General features: G+C 34.7%; 1 protein-coding gene across 1 annotated transcript in view; it reads right to left on the bottom strand.

The window, feature by feature from the left end:
- The window catches only part of KLHL1 (kelch like family member 1), a 192,374-nt gene that overhangs the window by 11,751 nt on the left and 156,088 nt on the right, over nt 1–24,535 (bottom strand). Inside the window, exons 7-8 of the mRNA XM_085058588.1 lie at nt 19,509–19,733; nt 6,479–6,641 (exon numbers count right to left, since the gene is read on the bottom strand). Of these exons, the coding sequence (XP_084914714.1) occupies nt 6,479–6,641; nt 19,509–19,733 (388 nt within the window). The remainder of the gene's footprint in view (nt 1–6,478; nt 6,642–19,508; nt 19,734–24,535) is intronic.

The raw sequence follows: 24,535 nt of genomic DNA, 5'->3' as shown, positions 1-24,535 counted from the left end.
GGGGGCCTGAGAACTTGATCTAGTGGCATCTGGGCCCCAGGCCATAGTATAGCCAGAGAAAATAGGTTCATCAAGTTCCCACACAGAAGATCAGCAATGTCTTTAGGATCTTCTGTGTCTTCTAACAATCACTTAGTTTCTAAAGAGAAAAGCATCTTAGCTGCATGTACATCTCCTTTGGACTGTAGGAAAAATAGTGGGTTTACTGTAAACTTTCATGATTTTTCACTTTTCTCTTATAAGAGTCACATTATCTAGCCTCTATATTTTCAAGGCTAGCCTAGCCCCAAAGAAAAAAGTAAACCTGTGCAGAGTCTCTTGTTTTACATGCTGGATGCAAAATAACAAGTTAAATCTTGCTTGAAAAAGAGAGACTATGATGCACTTTGAATTAAATGGCACATTCACTGAGCTGCATGAGATCCCCATGTAGGAAATATGAATTTGTGTGCAAAAGAACAAAAGATCAGACCAGGGCACTGAATTAGTAATAAGCCTTAATGATTCTGCTAAGAGCAAATGCCACAGATAGTTTATTATATGATGCATGAAAGCCAAAGAAGCAGAACTCCTGAAGGAGGTTGTAATCAGCCACACAATCAAGTTTTGTAGGTGGTTATGTGAATGTAATACATCGCTAACTCTCTCGTGCCAAACACTGAACTACTAAAGACTTTGTGGAATTATTAACCTTTGTCTCTCCAAGGTCAGTCCAAAGCAATTATATTCCTGGTGAGTGACTAACTACAAGATGATTTTTGAGAATCTTTCTTGTGGTCACACTAATTTGGTTTGACTTTTGCTATTTTTCTTAAAAATGAAGGTTCAGCAGGCTAAACTTTCTGATAGTCACTTTGTAATAGTGCATAACAATCATAAGGGACATATTAAGCTAAAGCAGCTGCTATTTACAGCAGGCACAATACTGATCTAAGTAACACGATTTTCTTTCCATTTTTTTTCATTAAATTACTCGAAACAGAACATTCCAGTGCGCATATGCCAACATCACTATTGGCCAGCTTTCTGTGTTTCGCATTCAAAATGAAACAAAGAATAGCTGGGAAAGCACTGCCAAAACAATAATCCAGTATATGAAAATCCATTACTAAATGAATCCAATTATTGCAAAACTGGTGGAACTGAATGAATGTAACGGAGTGCAAATAGATAAATAACTATAAAACAAACCCCTAAAGCATCATAGTTATTAAAATCTCTCTACCTAACTAGTAACATTGAAAATGTAACAAATGAATTTGCATGGGTGTGAAGGGAAAAATAAATATGTATATACAAATGCATTTTTTAAAAATAATCATTAGTATGTTCTACTTCTATTGGTGCTTAAGCAGAATTAATAGTATATGGAATCTCATCTATATTCTATCTGCTATAATTAAGTAAGAGACAAAATTTGACATTACCAAATGATAATAAATCATTACTTAAAGGACACAACCAGAAAATCACTGTTTTTTCTTATGTAGGACTTTGTCTTTCAACAAAAATGTGGGAAAAAATCAGTGTCTAAAGCAAACAGGGAAAAGGAAGGAAACATAATTAACGGAGAGAGACATGTATTGAAACTTGCCAGACAACCTCAATTTTAAAGATGTTGGATTGGATTACTAGGATCTATGCTTAGGTGTTTTCTCTGTAAATGAAAATGTCCCTGGATCAGCTTATGCATCTTGCCTGTAGTATTCGCATTGCATTTTCCTGCTTAAAATAATCACCAGTCACAGGCACAGCAGCCTGTGGAGGACACCACACCGGAATAGGAAATTATCTTCCAAAGGACTGCAGCCCATGGAGAGCCCATGATGGAGCAAGGGAAAAGTGTGAGAAAAGAGAGGCAGATAGAAGCAATTATGGGCTGACCACAACCCCCATTCCCCAGCTCCCTGGACCATTCAGGGGTGGGGCTATAGGATTAAACAAGACATAATTTGAGCCTGGGAAAGGGTGGAAGATAGGTGGTATTTTAAAATTGGGGCTTGCTTTTCAGTAGCCAGAATGTAATTTTATTACTGATAAATTGCATTAGTTTTCCCAAGTCAAATCTATTTTGCCTGTGATAGCAATTGGTAAGTGATCAGATAGATCAATGGAGAATAATATTCTCTTGCAGTATTTCTCCTTGCTCTTTTACTTTCCTTCAGATACAATGAATACTTATAAAACCTTTTTTCTCAAATGAAAGTAAAATACTATTTAAAAGAATACTTACACAGTTCTAATTTTAAAAGTTAGAATTAAACAATTCCTTTTTTTTTCATCTATCATATACCAACAATAGTGTGTGGTATTTAATAAAAACAATAGCAGCAGGGGGAAATATCAAGTTCATTATAGCACATATTGGAGGATGTGGCAATCAATAAAGGGCAGGACTCTCTTCTTGATTCCACAGGATGTTACTATGAGATTGAACTGCTTGCCAGTGTGTGTCAAAGTCATTATTTTTGACACTTAAGACACTGCTCTGACGTTCTGCCATTTAAAGTCAACCTGTGGATCTTATCAACAGCTGAGCATTTTATCCTTTTGTAACACAGATTTACTGATACTTGTTAAAGAGATCAAAAGTAAAGGACCAGACTTTCTGCCGTGATAGCTGCAGTTCCTTCCAGAAAATATGGATAATTTCAAACATAGCAATAGAAACTAAATAATATTTTTTGTAGTTCAGTCTTTGTGGCCATATAATAGAGCAATATAGAAAAACTTCAGTTATGGTAGTGACACACAAATATTTGGAATGGCATAAATCTGTATGATACAGAGAATGTCTTTGAGGTGTATATATTCCTGAGGAAAGAGTGTAAACTCAATTTCATTTTTATTTAGAGCTACACCATCAGCATAAAATATGCTCTGAAATTAAATTAAATTAGTGTAAAGGTTTAGTGTTCTTAGGGAATGTGTGGTTCATGTATAAGAGAGTTTTTAATAGAAGGCTAATAAACAGCTATGATGTTAACTATAAATTTGGAGGCATTTACATTTTAAGTTACTGGAAGGATTAATATTTATTGGATTGAAGCGTCAACTAGATTTTTGTTTCTTCTTTTTCTTCTTGAGTTTAAAAATGAGGAAATAAAGAAAATCTTGAAAGAGTAATTGAAAATTTTAAAAAGTTTCCGGAAAATATAAGACTTTTTTATACTTTTGGTTCCTTGGAGCTTCTAACTTATACTGTAGAAAAGCACTGTTGCTTCAGCACTATCTGCTGGCAACCATAGAATGCTAATCTTACATAGTATAAATTGCACACTAGTTACACACCACTTATGTCAGCCCCAAAAAAGAATTCAAATAAATCATCCAAACTCTTGACTCATTATCTGCATATAAAAAGCATCATCCTCTCCCAGTTTTTCAAAGTGTAAATCTCTATTTCACATTTAATATAAAAATTTAATTTAATTTTAGCACAAATATCTATTGCTGATCTGAGGAAGTTCATGCACTCTTTCTCTTCCAATCTGTGCAACAAGGTTGTAAACACTAACAAGGCAGAACGGATGATGCTCTTTCCATTTTTGACCCACTGACCATTTTTCACCCCATGAAATTCTACAGCCATGGCAAGTCCTACCACACCTACCAAAGTATGTTAAAAATTGATAAAGACATCAAGTTAAAAAGTCAAAAATAAAGAATTGTATGCATATATATATATATATATATATATACATATAGTAAGGATAACACACTCCACTCTTGCATTACTGTTTGACTATAAGAAACACATGAAGATGAAGGAGATGGAACCTCCAAAGTCTCAGTATATATTGTTAGTGGTACCCAGAACCCACTGGTGACTTGTTGACTTGGTCAAAAATATTACTGAAAATAAAAATTCTGAGATTTCAGTCTTTGGTGTTGCATAAAACCACATAATATTACTCTTTCTATGAGTCAATAAACAGGCTTTTAGAACCAGATGACAGCTTTATGGACATGACTGTGTTGTTCTTGTATTATTTTTGTTCCATCTTTATTTTCCCAGCTGGACTGTAGCTATTTTGTGCATCTGTTCATTTGCCAGCTGCAACAGTTTTGTTGCTTTTCTTTGCTATGACAGTCTTTCTTGATAGTATGGTACACACTATATAAGCTTTGCAATTGCATTTGAACTTCCTTCAATATGGATGACCAGAATTCCACACAGTAACACAAATAATATAAATATTTCCAATATTAATTAAACTTTATGTACTCTTCAGTAGCATTTCTTTATTTTTACCCCAGATTTCTTCTACTGTTTTCTTTCTGGGCTAACAACATACAGAGCTTTTTTCACCTGTTCTTTCACTTCTTAACATTAATTTTCTTCAAACACAAGGCCTGTTAATTCACATATGTACTACTAAATATCTTTTTTGTGCTGCTTCTTAAGGTCATCCAAATACTTCTGTATTCATATATCCAACATGAACAATATGATATTGTTCCCTTGGTGCCACTTTGAAAGGTCTGGTAATTTACCTAACTTGCTCTTGCTGTTAGACATTTTTAACACAGGAAAGATCTTTAAAGAATTCCAGGGGTAAATGTGATATCCTAGTTATTGCATACAGTTCTTTTCAAATTCCTCTACTATTCACCTTTCTGTTTCTCCATCTTAAATATTTATTTCCTATGTAAAATTATACCAGATAAATTGTTCCGTTGAAATTCTGGTAAAATAAATTTGTCATGCGTCTTTATCTAGAAAACCACCTAGTTCTTTTATTAGTTGTTCTAGCTGTCCCTTACATCTAGGAAGACAGTTAAAATGAATATTGCTATGTTCCTCATTGAAGGATAATAACCACTGTATCCTATTACTCTGGGAAATCTGGAGGTAACAACCAGGTCACCTTTGTGCTGGGAGAGGAAGATATTCCATTAAGACCCCCTGGATGAAACAGTACTGCAACTTCTAAGTGTAATAAGGCAACATTATCACAGAAAAGAGCCCTGTCAAATGGAGTAAATTTAAAATTAAAAAAAAAAAAGTAATTCAGATATTTTTCTTCATCTATAAGAAAATCAATAGGATTTTATGGCTTCACTAATGAAATATTTTTAAGATTAGATTATGATACACATGTTGACACAATCCCTTTCATGTTTTAGAAAAGATGCTGACACAAGAATTTCAGTTTAAATTTTAAAATGTATTTCAGGAAACAACATTCATTAATGTGTGCCCTGTTTTGCCAAATTCAGATAGTATTGTTTCAATTTGTTTGAGGAGCAAAATAGTTGATCATTTACTTGCATGGTCTACACAAGAGAGCTTCAAAAACACTTCGGTACATTGGGAACTAATAAGAGGTTACTTACAAGTCCATCACCTCACTCTGAGCCTGAGGAGACCAGAATATGAAATCTTTAATTTTTTAATTTATTTCCATCATAAGCTGGTAGAAAAATATAATTTTCCTTTTTTCTGCTAAAAATTAAAAGCCAACCATAGAGAAATAGAAGATCACAAAGGAATAGTTTCCCCAATTAAAACACAAAAGAAGAGACTGTATTTTTCCAAGACTTTTAAGAAACTCACATTTGAAATATTTAGCATCCAGTATCCATTTAATGTAAAGTGCCCAAAGCAGTGTGAGAGATACACACATAGGATCATTCATAGCTCTCTCACTTCAAATACAGTCTCATGCATTTCATTTATTTATTTATTTAATTCACTGCAGAAGCAAGAAATCATAGTGAATATCCAAGAAAAAACTCCTCAGAACTTCCATAGTAAAATATTTTTTTCCTTTGCTGAATGTTAAATCCAACATCTTGTTTCTCATTTAGATATCTATTTTCAATATCCTGAGGAATGCAGCATGTTAGTTGTGTAGAACAGAAATGTTACGAGAATAGCACTGGGGAGTTGAAAGGTTTGGTCCTTACATATATCTTCCAGTTGCAGTTCTTGGCATATGGGATATTTTTAAAAGATAATTACTTAGATTAAAACAAACAAACAAACAAAAAAAAAATCAGTAGCATACTTGTACTTGTTGCAGTGAGACCACTGCTTTTCAGTTTCCAGTGATGTCCATCCTACCCTTCTGGGACACAGAGAACATCTCTTTTAATTTAAAAGTGTTTGATATAAGTCATGCAAAATTCAATTGAGATTTTATTAACTGGGAAGCATTAAATATATGGTCAGCTATGAAAAAGAAACAAAGCTGGAATATATATACATAATCATATGCAGCTCTTCATGATTTTAGACCAATATCTCCAGGGTTATTTGTCTAGATGTTGCTTGTGCTAGTCTGCTGCATGGCTTATGCACCACTGAAGCCAGTTTCTTGCAAAGTAACAGGGTTATTAAAGCTGCTTGGACCATTTGATCTGCTCTGGAACATTTCAATGCCACTGCAACTTAATAAAGGAAAGCAATGACAGTTAAGCTTCATTGGTTTTCAAAACAAGTGTTTCAATTGTGTAAGCATACCCTACTCACTTGCCATTTAATGCTGCTACTCCAACAGTGCTTCTGGCAATTGACATACTTGCCACAAATGTCCACTGCTGACTTTGAGGGTCCCACCTCTCAACTGTGTTCAAATAACTCCAACCATCATGTCCTCCCACTGCATAAATAGGCCCTTCAAGCACTGTAACTCCTAAAATGGAGGAAAAAGTGAGAGAAGATAAAAGTATTTTTCCTCTATCAGTAGTAAAAGATAAAAGAGTTTTCCAAAACGCAACCACCAAATGTATATTGTATATTCTAAATGGAAATGGAAGCACTAATTTGAGATTTAAGTAATTAAGAAATAACAAACAGGAATAAAATTAATGCTGCTCCACATGGCTCTATGAAAAACAGGTCATGTCAAACAAACTTAATTTCATTCCTTGAGAAGAGTGTTAGCTTCATAGAATAACCTGTCAATTATGTGATCCTCTTAGATTTCTGTATTCTCTTTAGTATCTCATAATTTCTGATCATGAATTAGCTCTTTAGAATAGCAGTAAAGAACATTATAATAAAGTATGGACTGGATACCTGATAGATCTCAGATAATTGTCAGCCTAAGGGGGATTTCATTGAATGGAATTGCTTCAGGGTTCTGCAGAGAAGAGAAAGAAGTCTGGTTTTTTCACCATTTTTGTCAATCATGTAGAAGAAAATACACAATTTTTCAGGAGCTGTGATGGACTGGTACAGAATCAAAAAACACATTTGAAGGCTTGAGCAAGTAATTGGACTGAGAAATTTAAGCTGCTTCCTCAGTTTTATACTATCAAAAAAAAAAAGAAATAACCAGACACCTTCACAGAAAAATAATGTTGGATATATGAAGATCCTTTTATATGCTGGAAAAAAACCACCAAAATGTAAAACGTGAAAAGTGAAGTAAGAAATATTTAAATAAGAAACAATTTTTTAACTATGAGGGGTTTGAATCACCCGGTCCAAGGAATTGGTGAATTCACTATCTCACAGTTTTTTCAGTTAAGCTTAGAAGGCTCTAGAAGATAAATTATAGCTAAGCACCGTTTGTTACAAGACAGTGAGCTCAGTAATTCCATTCTATGAATCCATGATCCCAAATGAGCCTTGCTCTGAAAAATCTCAGGCTAAATCCAGTCATATTCCTAAGTCAATGTCTTTTTTTTCCCCTCACTCCATTTCACACGATTTGAACTCATCAAAAAGTCAGAAAACAGTAGATCATTAAAGTTTCAGAGAATGGCTTTATTTTTTGTTGCAGAAAAGTCTATCCTTAATTTAAAACAGTGTGAAGTTTCCACTTTCTGTGTAGGAATGTTTTGTTCTATTTCAGAAAATTAATTCATTAAAACCTGATTTGACTTTAAAACTATATTTATCAATGAGTTTGAACATGTTTCATCTCAGTGTTCACAGAAAGTGTTCCTGCAGTTTGGATGTTAATTTTCATTTTTCAATATTTTTTAACTTGAAAAAGAAAATAATTAAAAAAAACTCTACTAACGTGTGGAAAATTTTTCCTTCAAATGAAAGTTGAACCTCATATTTTTCTGTAGAACACATTCTCCAATTGTTATCGTTGTTTTGCCTAGATATATTTTCTATTCAATCACATGTTCCAGTTATAATTTTTCCAGAATATTAAAGTGGATATCAAATTGAATTAGTGATCCATATAGCTCAATATCTTATCTCAGAACACAACCAGTAACAACATGTGGGAAGATGTGTCAGTGTTCACATAATAATGAGGGGATTATACGCTGTCTAATATATGTAGTTTGGGTGTTGGCCTTTGTTTACTCTACTATCTAATATTTTCAAATATTCTTAAATCCTGAACAGAGAGGTTTACATCATAAAAAAATTATTTACTGTGATTTGTCATAACAACACTGTAATCTTTAGCTTTTCATTTATATACTCTTTATTAAATGCAAAGTTAAATGAGAAATTAAATTCTTTTTGGGATAAAAAAATAAATCATATTCAAAGAAAGTTCAAGGGTGCAAATGTTTCCATGCAAATACATATATCCAGAATTGGTGTCTAGATAAACACACAAATCCCCTCTCCCCTTCACACATAAACAGAGTTGTATTATTATGCAGTGAATTTCACAAGGAATCTGTGAAGCACATGATATCACATCTCATCAGTTTTGAAATTTTCAGCTTTTACTTCTTTAAAAAACTTATTTGCACTTTCACTAGGATATAAAAGGTTTCCCTCAATTACTCTTTCTATTTCATTCAATATTTCATATTCTTTCAAGTCCTTAATATTTGAGTTTTATTCTCATCTATTTCCTGCTGTAAATTAAGCCATTACAATTATTTAATTCACTTTACATAGGAAATTCGATTTCCCCTTAATCAAAATACCATTCTTCTTGCATTTTCATGGATTTTTACTTTTTTTTTTTTGTGACAATGAAAACTAATAAGCTCATTGCATTAATATAATGTTACTTTCTCTATGCCTTTCTTTTCTTACTCCTGTAAAAGAGCTTCAAACAAAAAATAGTCTTCAATGGCTTCTCTGCTCTTCTCATGAGAACTTTTCTGAGTTTATACTGTGGCTAGCACAGGTCTTTCTCGTGAGAACATTCGCCTGTGTTTTATAAACAAAGATAAAGTTTGGATGTTTTTCAAACAGTGTCTCGAGATTTGGACAATTCAGGCCTGGCCAATCAGGCCTAGGGGGAGGTTTCTGGCTGACCAATCTGGGCGACCTCTGAAAAGTCTATATATATATGGAAATCAAAATAATAAACGCTCTTTCTTGCCACACTGAGAACTGGGGTCCTTTTCTCCGCTGGCGGCTCAACAGCGACATTTATACAATGCAGACAGAGCCCTGTGAGATACTTCTGATTATTTCCTTCTGACTTTTTCCCCCACTGCAGAAACCAACATATTTCCCTCAGTAGTTTCTGGCCCCCTTTTGTGGAAGCTGCTGCACAAACTGTTGCATCTGCTGGGTGCCTGTTACCTGTGCTCAGACCCACCTATTTATGAAGCCCCACAGTCTGATTCTTATGTTTTCTAAGAAGCCAGGTTGGCAAAGTTCTAAGCAATGCAGAAGTATTTTCTTTCCCCATTAGGCAGTGCTTGTACCATGTTTCAAAATATTCTAACGAGAAGCAATGATAATGTAATCATCTCCCCCGAGGAAATATATAAATACACATTTTGTATTACTGCAGAGTGTGTTGTATATGAAGAATTCAATATTCAAGTATTGAATTCAAGCATTTGAATTTGTTCTAAGCTTAGATACTAGAATTTCTATGTGATTTTGATATCACACATATGGACTAAAGGGTAGTCCCAAAGATGGTGCTTGAAGCCTCCTCATCACACAGGATGCATTGCAGTACATCTCCTCTCTGACTAAAGTTACTGAACAGCCCATGATAACAGCAAATGGCAACACGACAATTAAAACCTCAAGGGATACATTCCCCAAGATCCCAAAGCAAAATATTTTCCCATAAAATTGATGAAACAAGACTATTTTCTGAATGTTCCAGGTCATTTGTTTTAATAGAAGAAAAAAATTAAATTCATCGTAAGTAGTCTGTGTTGAAATGTCAGAGCTCCAATACTATTAGCACACTCTAGAATTCCTCCTCCTTAAAGACCAAAGGTACTGAACTCTATATACCTTTTATTTTTTCTAAATGGTGCAGCCAATTTCTGCTTGGTCTCTTGAGATACGATTTTTCATCTTTTTGTAGTCAAGATACTGAACAGTGTGTTAGAAGATCAGAGTTCATTTCAACTTTATGAAACAGGTTTTCATGGTCATTATGTGTCCTACAATAAACTGATGTCAGCGTACATAATTTTGTTTTCTGTCATGTATGTCCACAAGATAATAAACATCCACCTAGATTTACACTCAGAATGTAAATAATGTTTTTTATTAAAATACATTATAAATAATGAGCTTTTCCTGTTCCTTAATGAGAAAATAACTACTTCCAGCTGACACTTGAACTCTTGTCATTAAGCAAATTGAACAGAAGAACAATACTGTTAGGTCTTTCAGGACAGTTTGGTAAGAGAAAAGAAAGGACAGAAGGCCTTCATAGCTTTTCTTCCTGTACCTCACCTTCACCAAACCAGTTTAACACATAAGAAAAGAAGAAATCCTCTTGTATTTACTTTTTCACATGATACTAGTGCTCTGTTGTTTTCTGACAAAAGCAATAATACATTCAGAAATTGACTATTTTCCTATAAGGGAATTACATTAAATAACCAGTTATTATTTATCTGCACAAAGAAACTGGAAATTAGTGGAATCAAATCTTACTTTTTTAATTTGTGGAAAATAATAATTCTGGCATTGAGGGAGCAATTCGTTCTACCCATCTTTTGATTAATTACTTTCATTTACATGACATTGTGAACAGTTCAGCTTTCCTAGTTCTCACACAGTTATTGGACAGCTAAACCAACTGTGAACATCTCTTTTAGGAAAGAAAGCAACTTGTTTTCTTAAGAGGACATGTTTTCAGCAACATATTGAACAGTTAAGTGCATTAAGTACAGTGCAGAGAAATTTTAATGTTTTACTGAACAAAAAAAGTACCTGGAAGATAATTCTCCTAAGCATTTTGACCTAGGAATTTATAAAAGCAAACAGTGTTATTTTTAAACTAAATGAGATCTAAAAAATTAATTGTACAGCTTGGAATTGCAGGCATTTTCCTTTTGATTGCCTTCACAAAGCTATGCAGCAAAAACCCTATTATGTCTAATTAGGTGCTGAGATCTCTACAGTTACAATTATTTATACTTGAAGACTGGAATGGGATTTTAAATTGCTTTTCTGTGATGTTACAAAATAAAGAAGCACTGCCTACCATATTTTTAATTCTGAATTTCTTTATCTGCCTAATAGACCTAACTTTATAGGGTGAAAATTTTAAAAGAAGTTTTTTATAAAACATCTGTAAATATACTTGCACTTGGATACAAGATGAAAAAAAAATTATCTGTGGTGCTAGCTTTACTGTAATATCTGCATTTTGAAATTTGTAGACACATGAAATTTTAACTGGGAAGGATAAATTTGTATACAAAAACTTACAGTTTAAATAGGAAGTATAAATAAATTTCTTACCTTTCAAGAAGATGAGAGACATACACTATATCCTGACATTGAACATGAGAAGACAAATCAGTGGTTTGCTGTCCAAGTATTAAACTTGTTTAAATAACACCCAGACGTTAGTCCACCCTTTTAAATTCTGCATTTAGTCAGTGTCCGGGTGGAAGCACATTTCTAACAATCTCCTTTCCTACCCACACCCACAGAAGCATCTTTATACAATTTTGTATTAATTGTAATTAACATTGCTGCTTTTCTTTACCTTGTTCTTTCCCCATGAAAGTCTTAAAACACTTCTCTTCCATATTAGTGTTATCAAAGAAAGTAAATTCCTATTTGCTTTAAATTATGCGTCATGAAATAAATTATAAATTAAACCTCGTATTTAGTTCTCAAAGCCCTAATATTAACTGAGTGTGAAATACAATTACTTTTCTTTGGATGCTGCATATAGGACTACCATAGGCCAAGCTTGGAATTTAGTAGGTCATTAATTGGAGAATTAGACCTGACCTACCTTCTTTAGTGAATATTCAGTGACTCAATGTTGAAAATACCTATGTTTATTCACAGGCAAGTATCAAGGTTGATTTAAAGAATATTATCAGTATTGCTGCCCTCTTGGGCCAGAAGATATTACACTAACATGCTAATGCAATGCAAATTTATAGAAGCAAAGATCTGCCTGTCGACCCTTTATTTACATTCAGTTTTGTAGATAAGACACTAGGTTCTCAACTCTGCCACAGTATTATCCTGTGAACATGACTTAGAAATTATTAGAAGTGTTGCTGTTATGATTTGTAACTCTTTAGTGAATTGGGTCGTGATCTACTACTTAGTGAAGGTGCAAAATACAAAGAAAAGATACTTAATAAATCAGAAAAAGAATCCCTGTAATGTTGCCCATGATTAGGAGACAAATCCAAAGCAAATATCTAATATACATGCAAATCAATATTGCAGAGAAAATACTTTAAAACACTCAGGCCTTATGTCAACCCACAGTGAAAGCAGTTAGAAGGCCATATTTTTCCTGAGATTTGACATGTAAAAAACCCAATAATTTAACTACACAGTGGTACACAACACTTGTCAATGTTACCTAAAAGACAGATTCTCAAACTAATCCCTTAACAACTGCTTCTGGGGTAAAAAATACAGCTATATCAGAGTATTGCCGTGCTTTGGTAAGCTAGTCTGTTGAGGAACTATTCTACTCAATGCTTAGGTTTGGGCATTTTTGTTTGTTGGGGTTTTTTGGAGGCGATAGGTTGCAGGGGATTCTGTGCACAGAAATCACCACATAAAGATGGAGAACACACATCTTAACTATAGCACTGCTTTATGAGATGCTGATGCACCCAGAAGGATCCAACATTGCAGAAAAATGAGACATTTACAACAGGATCTTCAGCTGAACCTTTATGGGACTTGAATCTTTCTCAGCCAACCCCAGCTGACCAAAGAGATATTCCATACTGTATTGGCAATGTGCTCTGGAAATCTGGATTATTGCCCAGTGCTGTAGAATTTGGCCACTATCATATATACTTAATAGCATGAATGTTATAATATTTTCAGTTGTCTGCATGCTCTAACAAATTACTATCTGGAAAAGTTTCCTTTATCCAGTGTTTTAGCTGTTTGGCACTGTAAGAATTCTTTTATTTATAAGTAGTTGCTCCACAATATTGAGAAATTAATTAATCATAAATAATTACAGTTTTATTATACTAATAGGGTATGACTTAATCCGTTAGTTTCAATGCTAATTCAATTGCCTTCATTTTACTGGCATTTCTTTCCTCCTGCCTTTCATCTCCGGCCTCCAGGATAATACTTGCCCTGATGTCCAGAATGGAATCTCAGATTCTCATGTATCTGGCTCTTCACCTCTCTACTTTTTAATCTCCACAGAGTGGTTTCTTTTACATACAGAGAGCACGCAAAAAAATTTGTTTTATTTATGCTGTAAAACTTAAAAAAAAAAAAATCCAAACGCAGAACAAACCCCTATTTTTTTTTTTTTTTTTGGTAGGTTAATGGAAGATATAAAATTGCCATTTTTGCCTCCCTGGTAGCCCAGCAATGCTGATCCATGAAAAGAAGAACCTATCATGCAAGATAGCGAAAAAAGAAGAACAAAGATCCCTTTTATCTTCTACATCTTTACAGTTTATTTTACAGTTACATGGATGGGAGTGTTAGGGCTGTATCAAGCTTTTATTTATATTCCTAGTCTATTCTAATGGTTTCTACTCTTCCTGGAATGCTTTCTGACAGATTGTAACTCCATAGATAAACATGTATTTATTGGGGCTTGAGCACTATCTAAAATAACATCATTGCTTAACTGCCATAGCAAAAGTTTTTAAAATGGAAGATGAAAGTTCAGCTCTCACTGACTTGAAAATTGTCCTTCAAACTAGGTCTAAAGAGAGGTATCATTCATCACATTAGATTTTCAGTGTTGAGTAAGCAACAATCTATGTTTTATTATGTTTCATGAAAGAGGTAAAAGTCAGGCAACCTTTACAGTTAGTGGTTTTACTACTTTGCTATGTATCTGATCTACTCTGCTCATGAATCTTATAGCCTACATTTTCCTGGTGGAAGTGTTTTAAAAAATCTGTTAGCAACACTCATTCTTTAAAGGCTTTGTTTCCAAACAAAATTTATTTGGCATAAACTAGAGGTGATTGCTTTCCATATTAATCTCATAAAATACATATTTAATATACATAACTTTTATTTTAATGACCTGTTCATTAAAAATTTTTGGTATCAAGTATGTGTTACCTATGTGTTTCTCCTTCACTTGTTTCAATGTAATCAGATACTGTTTTGCTGTTATGGATCTAGTAAGGTTTATAGTATCTGATACTTTTTTTGATATTGCACTGAAGGTTTATTTTATAAAGCTATTGAAATATTACAAATTTATTGTTAGAATTTACTTTATTTACTTCATCAAGGGAGACCAATGGCATTAAAAATATCTATTTCATGTCAATATTTATGTAGAGATACGTTATTATATAGAATTATTTTTCAACTTATTGCTTTCTGAGGGAAGAATTCTACCAGAAATTACTAGACTGGAAAGCATTGATGCTACTATGTTACCTCTAGCCCTTTAAGATATCACACACTTCATTACTATGTTAATTTTATTTAGATAAACATTGTCAAAAAATTTACTACATTTTTTTTTGTTTAGTTTTGTGTCTTATGCAGTTTTTCAAGAATCTATATTTTTGACATCTCTCAAATCATACACACACATGCATAAATACCCAATACAACATCTTTGGCTATCTTTTTAAAAGTTCCAGTGCAACTGGAATCTAAGTTATATTTGCTTTACCAGATTCTCAATTTCCAGCCTACTCAATACTATTTGTTGTACTTTGAGAAGCAGGAACTGCTCCTGAGCAACAAATCATTTATTCCTAAACATGCTACACTTCTTTTTCCCATGGAAATGAGTTTATGCCATCCTAGTTGCTCTATGCTACTGTACATACACCTACTTAGGCAGCTGAATCCTACCCAAATTCTTAGATCTCTAAAATTGTGGAGCTGTAATTATACCCTAAGCTTTATACAATGTAAAAATATTTGATAAACAATAATGCTTTTTGAAAGTATGAACATTACTTGTAAAGCAAGTAATCTTGAATCAATGCAGTCAAAATCTGAATATTTTTAAAAATACATAAAATAATTTCTAAATAATCAGTTAGTGATCTAAAAATATACAGACATAATAATTACTGTATGTGTCTAGATTTTTATATTTTTATATTATTTATATTATTTGTATTTATACATGTATTTTACTTCTGAGATTTACCATGTAGTAAGGATATTGATAATCCAGTTTCTCCACAATCTTTTCCTCTATTAGTATTTCTCATTATTACTTGGAAGGTACAGAAGTATTCCTGTATTTTTGCTAAGTGAATTTTTTTCCCTACCCTCTGACTCAAGAGTTGGACTCTAGAGCAGTAAGCATGGAAGTGAAAAATCAAGCTGGGTCTAAGAAGCATAGTGGGTCATTTCCTTTCAGTGAAATACAGAAATGGGCCTTCATTCAAGCACATGCCATTTGATATTTTGTCAGTCACATCGAAGGTATTCTGGGATATTTTATCCTAAACCTCCCTAATTTCATGTATTCTGTTTCCACTTCTGATTCTTGAACTTAGTCTTTTAAATATTTATTCCTGCACGTACAAGTTTCCTGACAATCCCATTATAAGCAAGTACTCACTCTTTCTAATTACAAGCTCAGCCCCCATGTCCTTTAAAAAGCATTTACTTTACATATTTAGCTTCTTCAGAACAAGAGGTTGAAACCTAAAGCACTGTGTAAACTGACACTTGGAAACTCTTTATGTCTTCTATGGCCACTCACTCTGGGTAGAGTGAATTCTATCTACCCTGGGCATATATCCTATATAAATAAATCTAAGGCTTTCCCATCAGCAATTAATATTTTTATAGCATTTATACATTTTCACTCACATGGTTACAACTGGAAAGATTCTCTCTTCCAAGAGCGGAGGAGGAAAAACGTGTAACTTGCCTCTACTCTAAGCTGTACAGGGTTTTACAAGGTAATACCCTGCCCTGTCAGCCTCCTTCCCACGCTGATCACCTTGCAAATACGTGTTTCACTATGGATAGTGAGATCACTACATTTTCAAAGCCAAAACCTAAAATAGGAGCTTAGACACACTTAACATAGTTCATGGAAAGAACAAGACAATTTAGAACACCTACCTGAAAAGATTGCTGCTCTCCCTTAATTATCCTGGAAGCCTAATTTTCTCACTGTGACACTTAAATTGTTTCTTTTGAAAAGCCAAGCCAAGTACCAATCTTTTGTTAGTCTTTTTTTTTTTTTTTTAATCACAGTTTCACTGGATTTCATATCTAAAATTTTAATTAGTCTATCATTGGATCCATATTTCCTTTCTCTCTCCTCCTCTATGTAGACTATTAAGTTCGGCAAAGAAACTGGAAAAATAGATACAGAATTGCTTCATAAAACAGCTGGATTTATAAACCACAATCTGTTTTACATTTTTCACCTCTTTCTTCTTTCAGTCTCTTTCTTCCTTCCCTATATGGATTTTGATTTGGTCTTTCTGCTTGTCAGGTTTCACCTTTCCCATATTTCTTTTGGGCCTTTCCCTGCCTTTCTGGCATCTTATTGCTCTTTCATGATCCATTCTGTTTAATGGACTACTCAACAGGGATATTAGAATCACTATTACTTTAAATAATAGTTTGGGATCCCACAGTCTGCCCTTTCCTTTTTGTACTTTAGCACCACTTTTTTTCAAACACTGCCATTAAAAGAGCTTTCAGTCATCTTCCATTGGCAGATTTGAAACTGCCTAACATATAACTTCCTACACCATGGATTTTGACTACAAGGCCTGTCAATTTTTATTTCCTCATTTCTACATGTATCAACTTTTATACACATGGTTCTATGGAAGATTATATGAAGACAGGATAAAGAAAGCAAAGAAAGCATTGAATTGTATTACCTGGCTGTGACCTCAGCTACAATGGGGTGCATCTGACATTTTGCTATGTCAACAAAAAGACATCCGTGCAAAGTCTGGATGCTTATTTCTATCCTGTATACAAAATCCAACTGAAACTGCTCTAGCATTATTACTACATGGATATAACATAATACATAGTTTAGAAAACAAATGGAAAAAAGAAAAAAGACAATGCTTCAGATGAATTTCTCATTGCAAAGGGCATTTACTAAAAAAATAACTTCATGGGATACTTAGAAAAAATTAAAATTAAAAAAAAAAGCAATTCAATTATGTTAACTAAGCCTCTTAGGTAATAATATCATTCTTACATAATCCCAAATAAAGAACACATCCCTAACACCTCCCAAACAACTGCATTTAATCATGCCAGTTTTTGCTTCTTTCCTCATTTTACATGTTGTTTACAAAAAGCCTGAATTACTTCAAAACAAAAATTTAAAAATTATTTTACAGGAAGCAAAAAAGCCCTCAAGTGCTCAAGTGCCTAGTTTCTTCCATTTTTCCTACTATAGATAACATAAAACTTTTTCTCCACTCATAACATCAACGTTCTTTAACTTAAACTATAATGATATTTTTTAAATCTGTTGACCAAAAGCATCAGTAAAATTGAAGCCCAAAAATTTTTTTAACTGATCACCAAGGGTTTTCAAACACAGATTCATCTCTTTTGACACTGACATAAACATTTTCTCTATCAAGCATACCCTAATGTTGTATTACTACTTTCCTATGTTATAGCTGAAGTCATTGCATTTTTACCACCCTTGGGAACAGCACTGATTCTGTAAAATTCTGGAACAGAATAGCAGAAGAGATATTGCATGTATTTCTGCCTGTAATTAATGTATTTTCTTGTGTATATTCTAATTTAAAATTAAATTTAAGCTTAGGAAATTATTTTAAATAAGAGAGCTATTTAGTGTCATGATGCCATCCGATCTAGATTCCCATTGTTATTTTCTATTGTAAGACTTGTTTAACAGTAACAGTACATATGCATATTACAAGTGTGCAATGACATGAGTGAAGGGCAGGCAAGCACAGTCATGTTGTGAGGTATTTACACAATAGTACAATAAAGGACTTGCTGATTGTAACTCAGGGGAATGGACAGGATAATACAGTGCGTTGAATCGACACAGGCAGGCAGCTGGAACAACCACAAAACCACTGCTGAAACGCAAAGAGTACATTTATTTCATTACCTTCCTGACCAGAGGATGCCAAAGCAACACCGAGGCAGGGACACACAATCAGGAACGTAGCAGCTTATTCCAGCCCTAGCGGGAGGTCAGGCTGCTGTTTGCACCCTTTTATCAAGGACCTGTGCATGTGTAGTTTACCAACATAAAATCTGCAATCTCCTCTGCACTTTTTATGACTTCTGAGCTTTGATCTCTCACCCAAAACAGGGAGCTCAAACACATCCATAGGAGAGCCTCCAAGTCTCTCCAGACACCTATGCTATCTCTACACAGAAATTTTACTTCTCAAAACAGAGGTAAAAAGCAGTAGGCATAATATATATGGGGTTCCCACACTGTAATTCTCCAGGACTTGGCATTCCCTGCTGCAAAGTCACTTGAGCGAATCTGCTATCATCCTCATTCTTCTGTCCCCCAAAAACACCTCCAGACTCATTTCAGTGTGGATCAACAAATGATCCAAGTGTTGCAAAAGACAGTGTAAAGCTCCCCTCCACTGAATTCTATGTTTCGTTGGCTTCCCCCTCTCCTGACGGATCAAGATCATGACCATCGTTTCAAACAACAGACATAAATTTCAAGAGTCAAGTCTCGTCACTGGATCCACAGGTGGTGATGTCTTTCTATTCTTGTATTTTCTTTCTTTCTATTCCATATAAATTTTCTTAAGTGTTATTTTTATGCTTTTATATTGCTATATTACTACAGATAATAATAACCAAAATGGCTACAGACCTGCTTCCCACTGCAACCAAATAGCTCTTAAAGAAACCCTACATGTGTGGATTTACAAACACTGATCATTCAGTGCCATCTAAATGCCCCAAGGGATCTATTAACAAGAACCTCAGTTACCTTCACCTTCTGGAGCAGGTCATAACAGTGTCTTCCATTTCTATTTTTCATGAATTTGTAATAATTCTATCACATCAAGAGGTTTTAGCAGAACAGAAAATGAACACCAGTTTTCTATACCTTGTAACAATAATACAAAGAAACTGGGTTATTTTTACTGGTCAGAATGCTACCACAGCTTAAAAGTACTGAATTTTCCATTACAAATTACATAAGTGAAAAATGTGGCATGTTTTAAAAATATTTTTTTCTTACCTAAGCCATGTCTGTGTGTTGACATAGGTGGTAACACTGTCCAAGCCTTGGTCTTTGGATTGTAACATTCAACAGTGTTTAATGTCTTTAAACCATCCCGGCCTCCAATAACAAACAGCTTGTCATCGATGACAGCAACACCAAACTGAAGCCTCCTGCCATTCATTACTCCAGCCTGAATCCATATGTTTGTTCTGAGATCATACTTTTCAATAGTTGTAGCTCCTGATGAGACAGAAAAGAACAACTAAAAATATCAAAATGATAGATGCATTCAAATTAATCCTGAAGAGAGTAAACTTGATAATTCATCTGAAATGTAACCAGTGTTTTATTTTAAAATACACATAACAGTGCTTCACTTCCAAACTTTAAATATCCTACAGAAAAAAATCAACAAAATTATGAAGATTTACTCTTTGGAACTAACTGTTTGGATTAAAATAAAATGTTAGAATTCCATGGAAAATAATTCTTTTAGGATTCATTCATTCTGTGGAACAAGAGAGCAATGATCCAAGTCCAAACAAGTATCATGAAAGCAATAGTTTTGTTAACTGGACTAAAAAAAGTAATAATTTAAATTCAATTTGTATTTTAGTGTACCAGAGGAGCTATAATGTACAATGCAACTGGATTAAATGCCTTCCTAGCATAAACAGTAAGGTTTTGGTGAAATATTTTTGAATTCTGTTTTAATATTTAAGCAACTGATTGTATTTTAGAACTTCAGGTAGTAGCTCTGTCTTTGCCAGAAGTCTAAGTGAATCATAGAATAATAGAATTGTAGAATCCTTTAGGTTGGAAAAGACCTTTAAAATCATTTAACCATTAACCCAGCACTGCCAAGTCCACTATTAAACCTCAAGTGACACATCTACATATATTTTAATACCTCCAGGGAAAGGGCACTCCATCACTTCCCTGGGCAATTCCAATGCCTGGTAACACTGTCAGTGAAGCCATTTTTCCTCATATACAATCTAAACCTCCTCTCGTGCAATTTGACGCCATTTCCTGTCGTTCTATCACTTGTTACTTTGGATAAGAGACCAATACCACCTTGCTATGACCTCCTTTCAAGGAGTTGTAAAGAGTGATAAGCTCTTCCCTGAGCCTTCTTTTTTTTCCAGGCCAAACAACCTCAGCTCCCTCAGCTGCTCCTCATAAGACTTGTGCTCCACACCCTTCACCAGCTTCATTGACCTTCTCTGGGCACAATCCAGGACCTCAGTGTCCTTCTTGCAGTGATGGACCCAGAACTGGAGACAGGATTTGGGGTGTGGCCTCACCAGGGCAGAGTACAGGAAGACAATCACTGCCCTGGTCCTACTGGCCACACTATTGCTGATACAGGCCAGGATGCCATTGGCCTTCTTGGCCACCTGGGAACCACTGGCTCATGTTCAGCTGGCTGTAAACCAGCACTTCCAGGTCCTTTTCCACTGGGCAGTTTCCCAGCCACTCCTCCCCAAGCCTGCACATGGTAACCCAAGTGCAAGACCTGGAATTCAGCCTTATTGAACCTCATCCAATTATCTTCTGCCCATTAATTCAGCCAGTTCATAATCCCTCTGCAGAGTCTTCCTGCCCTCAACACACTCACCAAACTTGATGTTACCTACAAACTGTCTGAGGATGCACTCCATCACCTCATCCAGATCTTTGATAAAGACATTAAGCAGGACTGACCCCACCACTACTTGTGAGTGACTGCCAACAGGATAAAAATCCATTCGCTATCTCTCAGTATTCATAACTCATTATAATTTTATTGTTACCAGTTCTTGCAGATTTCATTTTACAGTTTTAAACACAGGGACAATAAAATGTTTCTTTGCCATCCTCCTTAACTGTCTGTTATCATACCCTGTTCCCTCTTCCTGTGTTGTTCGTATCATTATTCCTGTGCACATGTCAAAAAATTAGAAAGATGTAGAGATGTATCTTCAAGAGATGTAAATTTTAAGGAGGGATATTTATTCAGTTTAGAGAACTGAACTGTTGTAGACTATACATTGTATACCTACATTGTAGTATCCTGTGCAGATTCCTTTAGCAATGCAGCCAGGGGCCAAGGGACTGTTAGTTTTCAGTACCTAAGAAAGTGTTTGGAAAGTGCTTTACCAGAATTCGAAAAAAATGTTTCTGTCCTGGGAAGCTGTTATTCTTAAAAGAGTAACCCTGCCATTTGAATGGTGACTAAAACAATTCCTGAATTTCGAAGCGATTTTACAACCTGCAAAGTGTGAGTCATATTTTATAACTTAATTGTCAATATTTTACAATTATTTTCCTTTCAAATTATTGATAGTTGTACTCCTGCCATAAAGGATATATGGCCTTGAATTTAGCATAAACATTACTTAAAATTATTCTCCCTCCAAAAAATTATCACTGACTATAGAGAGATTTACCTTAAGTTAATTATGAAAATTCCTGTGGCTTGAATGATTACTGGCCCAAAAACGATATAACAGTATGTTGTATTTGTCTATCTCACCTCTTTTCCCATCTGTTTCTTCACATACTCCACCCTACAGTGGAGTATTTTTTCTTTTACAGCAGCCTTTGCATTTGCCCCAGACTCTTGGGAAACAAAAAAGGGAACTTAGCAGACAATTATTGTTCTTTTGAATTTCTCTATCTACACTCTCTAAAATAACAGCATCACTTCACACTACTCACTAATACACTACTTAAAATTTTTTAGAACAGTTTAGAGGGGGAAATAGAGGAGAGAAGCATGCAAAGAAATGGAGGCAAGAGGGACATAGTATATAGAATAACATGTAGGAGATTTAGAGACACAGGGGTGAGAGGAAAGATTGCAGTGAGTCCGTGAAGAGAGCACATTTTAATGTAAAGTCAGATAGACATAATTTAAAAAGGTAATAAGAAGTTTTGTACTGGAATAAAGACAGGATGTTGCAGGGAACAGAATAAGACACAAATTGGACTGTTCTTAGCCTTAACATGTCTTTCTGTTGATTGCTCCTGAGAAGGAAAGGTTTGAAGCCAATGATGTCTATGAAGACTTGAACTTACAGAACCTATTCTAGAAACATCACTTTTGTATCTTTAATTTGTTTATTTCACAAAAGAATTTACAATATTCTGGAGCAGGGAAAAAGTTGATTTTTTAAGGAAAATGTTTATCCTACAATTCCTATATGATAGCTTTCATTGCCCTTGTGTCTACATCCCAAGTTTTCAGCTAGGCACTAATAATCAAATCAAGAAGCATCTATTCTGGCAAATAGCATGGTCCATAGATTGCTCCCTGATTCTGAATGCTTGTATTTAATATATATTTATTCCTTGCTAGGTTGTAGTGGAAACAATAAAACAAAAGTGGATAAAGCATTTGTGCACAGAATTCACTTCAGGGTCCACCTCTCATTGGACAAGAACGCAGCATGTTTGATTCCTTCCATCCCACAGCACTGAAAAGAATTTCAGCTGGTTGTCCTAGGTTACAGTATAGATATGTTTAGTATTCTATTACCACCAGCTGTGGGGCATTAGCTGTTATGGCTCACCCCTGATAACACACAATGGGCCATCAATGCATGACTCATGGACCTATCCTATTGTGAGATGCTCCACCCAGGAGGGAGGAGCCAAGCATTCCCACCTGGATATAACCTGGCTTTGGAACTGCCTGAGCTAGCCCTGTCTACTGGGTTCCCTGAGGACAAGAGCTACTACTGGACCTTCAGCTGGAGACCAGACCATCACAGGATCACTGCTTCTACTGAACTACTTCATCTGGACTGCTACCACCACCCTAACAGGGTGTCAGGTTGTTTCTGACTTTGTCAGTGCTTTTTCTCTGTATTATTGCATTTATTTTAAGTTTTCCTATTAAATTATAATCCTGACTTGTGATCTCCTACTGGTTGGTTTTCAAACTAATACACTGGTTTTCTAAGCTTAAGCACCTTTAAACTTTTTAAGCATCCATACTGTGATATACAAACACCACTCTAGTTGTCTGATTCACATTATTTTATTAACTCTGAGCAAGTGCATATATAATCAACAGTTACATTATGAAATGATGAGCTACTCTTAGCTGCCCAGTCTGGAGGGACTATAAAGCAGCCCCTGGACATATGCAGCTTGCAGAGAGTGACAGAATCCTATCCCCTTCCACTTTCATCACTTCTGAGATGAGATTAATATCTAGGGTTTTTAAGCCACCATGCTGTGGCGCAAAGGAAGAACAGTCATTCACCCAGATGCTGGTTCCAGTGACAAGCAAAAATTGGTAGCATCACATGCCAGCTGAGATAAGAAAGTCCTCTATGTCATTACTAGCAGACAGCAGTCAGCAGAGCCCGTTCCTAAATGAAGCAACTTCTAAATTGTGCAAACTCAAAGAAATGAGCTGTGTTGGTTAATAGTGCCTACCCTGGACTGTACAGGCTGTGAAAGGATGTCTTAGCAATGTCAGAAATCTGTAGACAAGGACTTTTTTCTAATCCCCAGGAACAAACCAAACAAATTCTGATTACATGTTTCAGAAAACCAGAAAATCCAATTTCCCAAGAACATGAGGATGGGAGGAAGCAATTGGGAAGTGACTATGGTATATTTTTTATGGAAAACGGAGATATAGGCTTAATGTGAAGTATCAAATAAAGGAAAAATTAATTATTCATTTTTAGCTCCAGTGTATCTACTGATTATGCAGAGATACATGTATTTTCCTACAAAACAAAACAGGTGGAATACTACAGAATAAGTAAGACAGCCATAGACACACATAAAAATACTAACTACATTAAAAATCACATTAAACTACATTTAAAAACATATTTTATTGTTATTTCTTTCACTTGCATATCACTAGTGGGTTGTGAGTGGTCTAATGATAAAAAAGAAATAAATGACTTATTAGTCTCTGTTTAAGATACTGGGTATCAAATAGTAAAGTTGAAAGAAAAAAATGCATAGAATATTGAGGATTTTACAATAAAAGTACTACACACACAGGGAATTCCTCTACACACACATGCATG

Source organism: Lichenostomus cassidix, chromosome 1 (assembly GCF_008360975.1).
Source record: "Lichenostomus cassidix isolate B80296 chromosome 1, HeHo_3.0, whole genome shotgun sequence".
Classification (NCBI taxonomy): Eukaryota; Metazoa; Chordata; class Aves; order Passeriformes; family Meliphagidae; genus Lichenostomus; species Lichenostomus cassidix.
The sequence above is the reverse complement of the archived record's forward strand: the minus strand, read 5'-3'. Positions and strand labels throughout refer to the sequence as shown.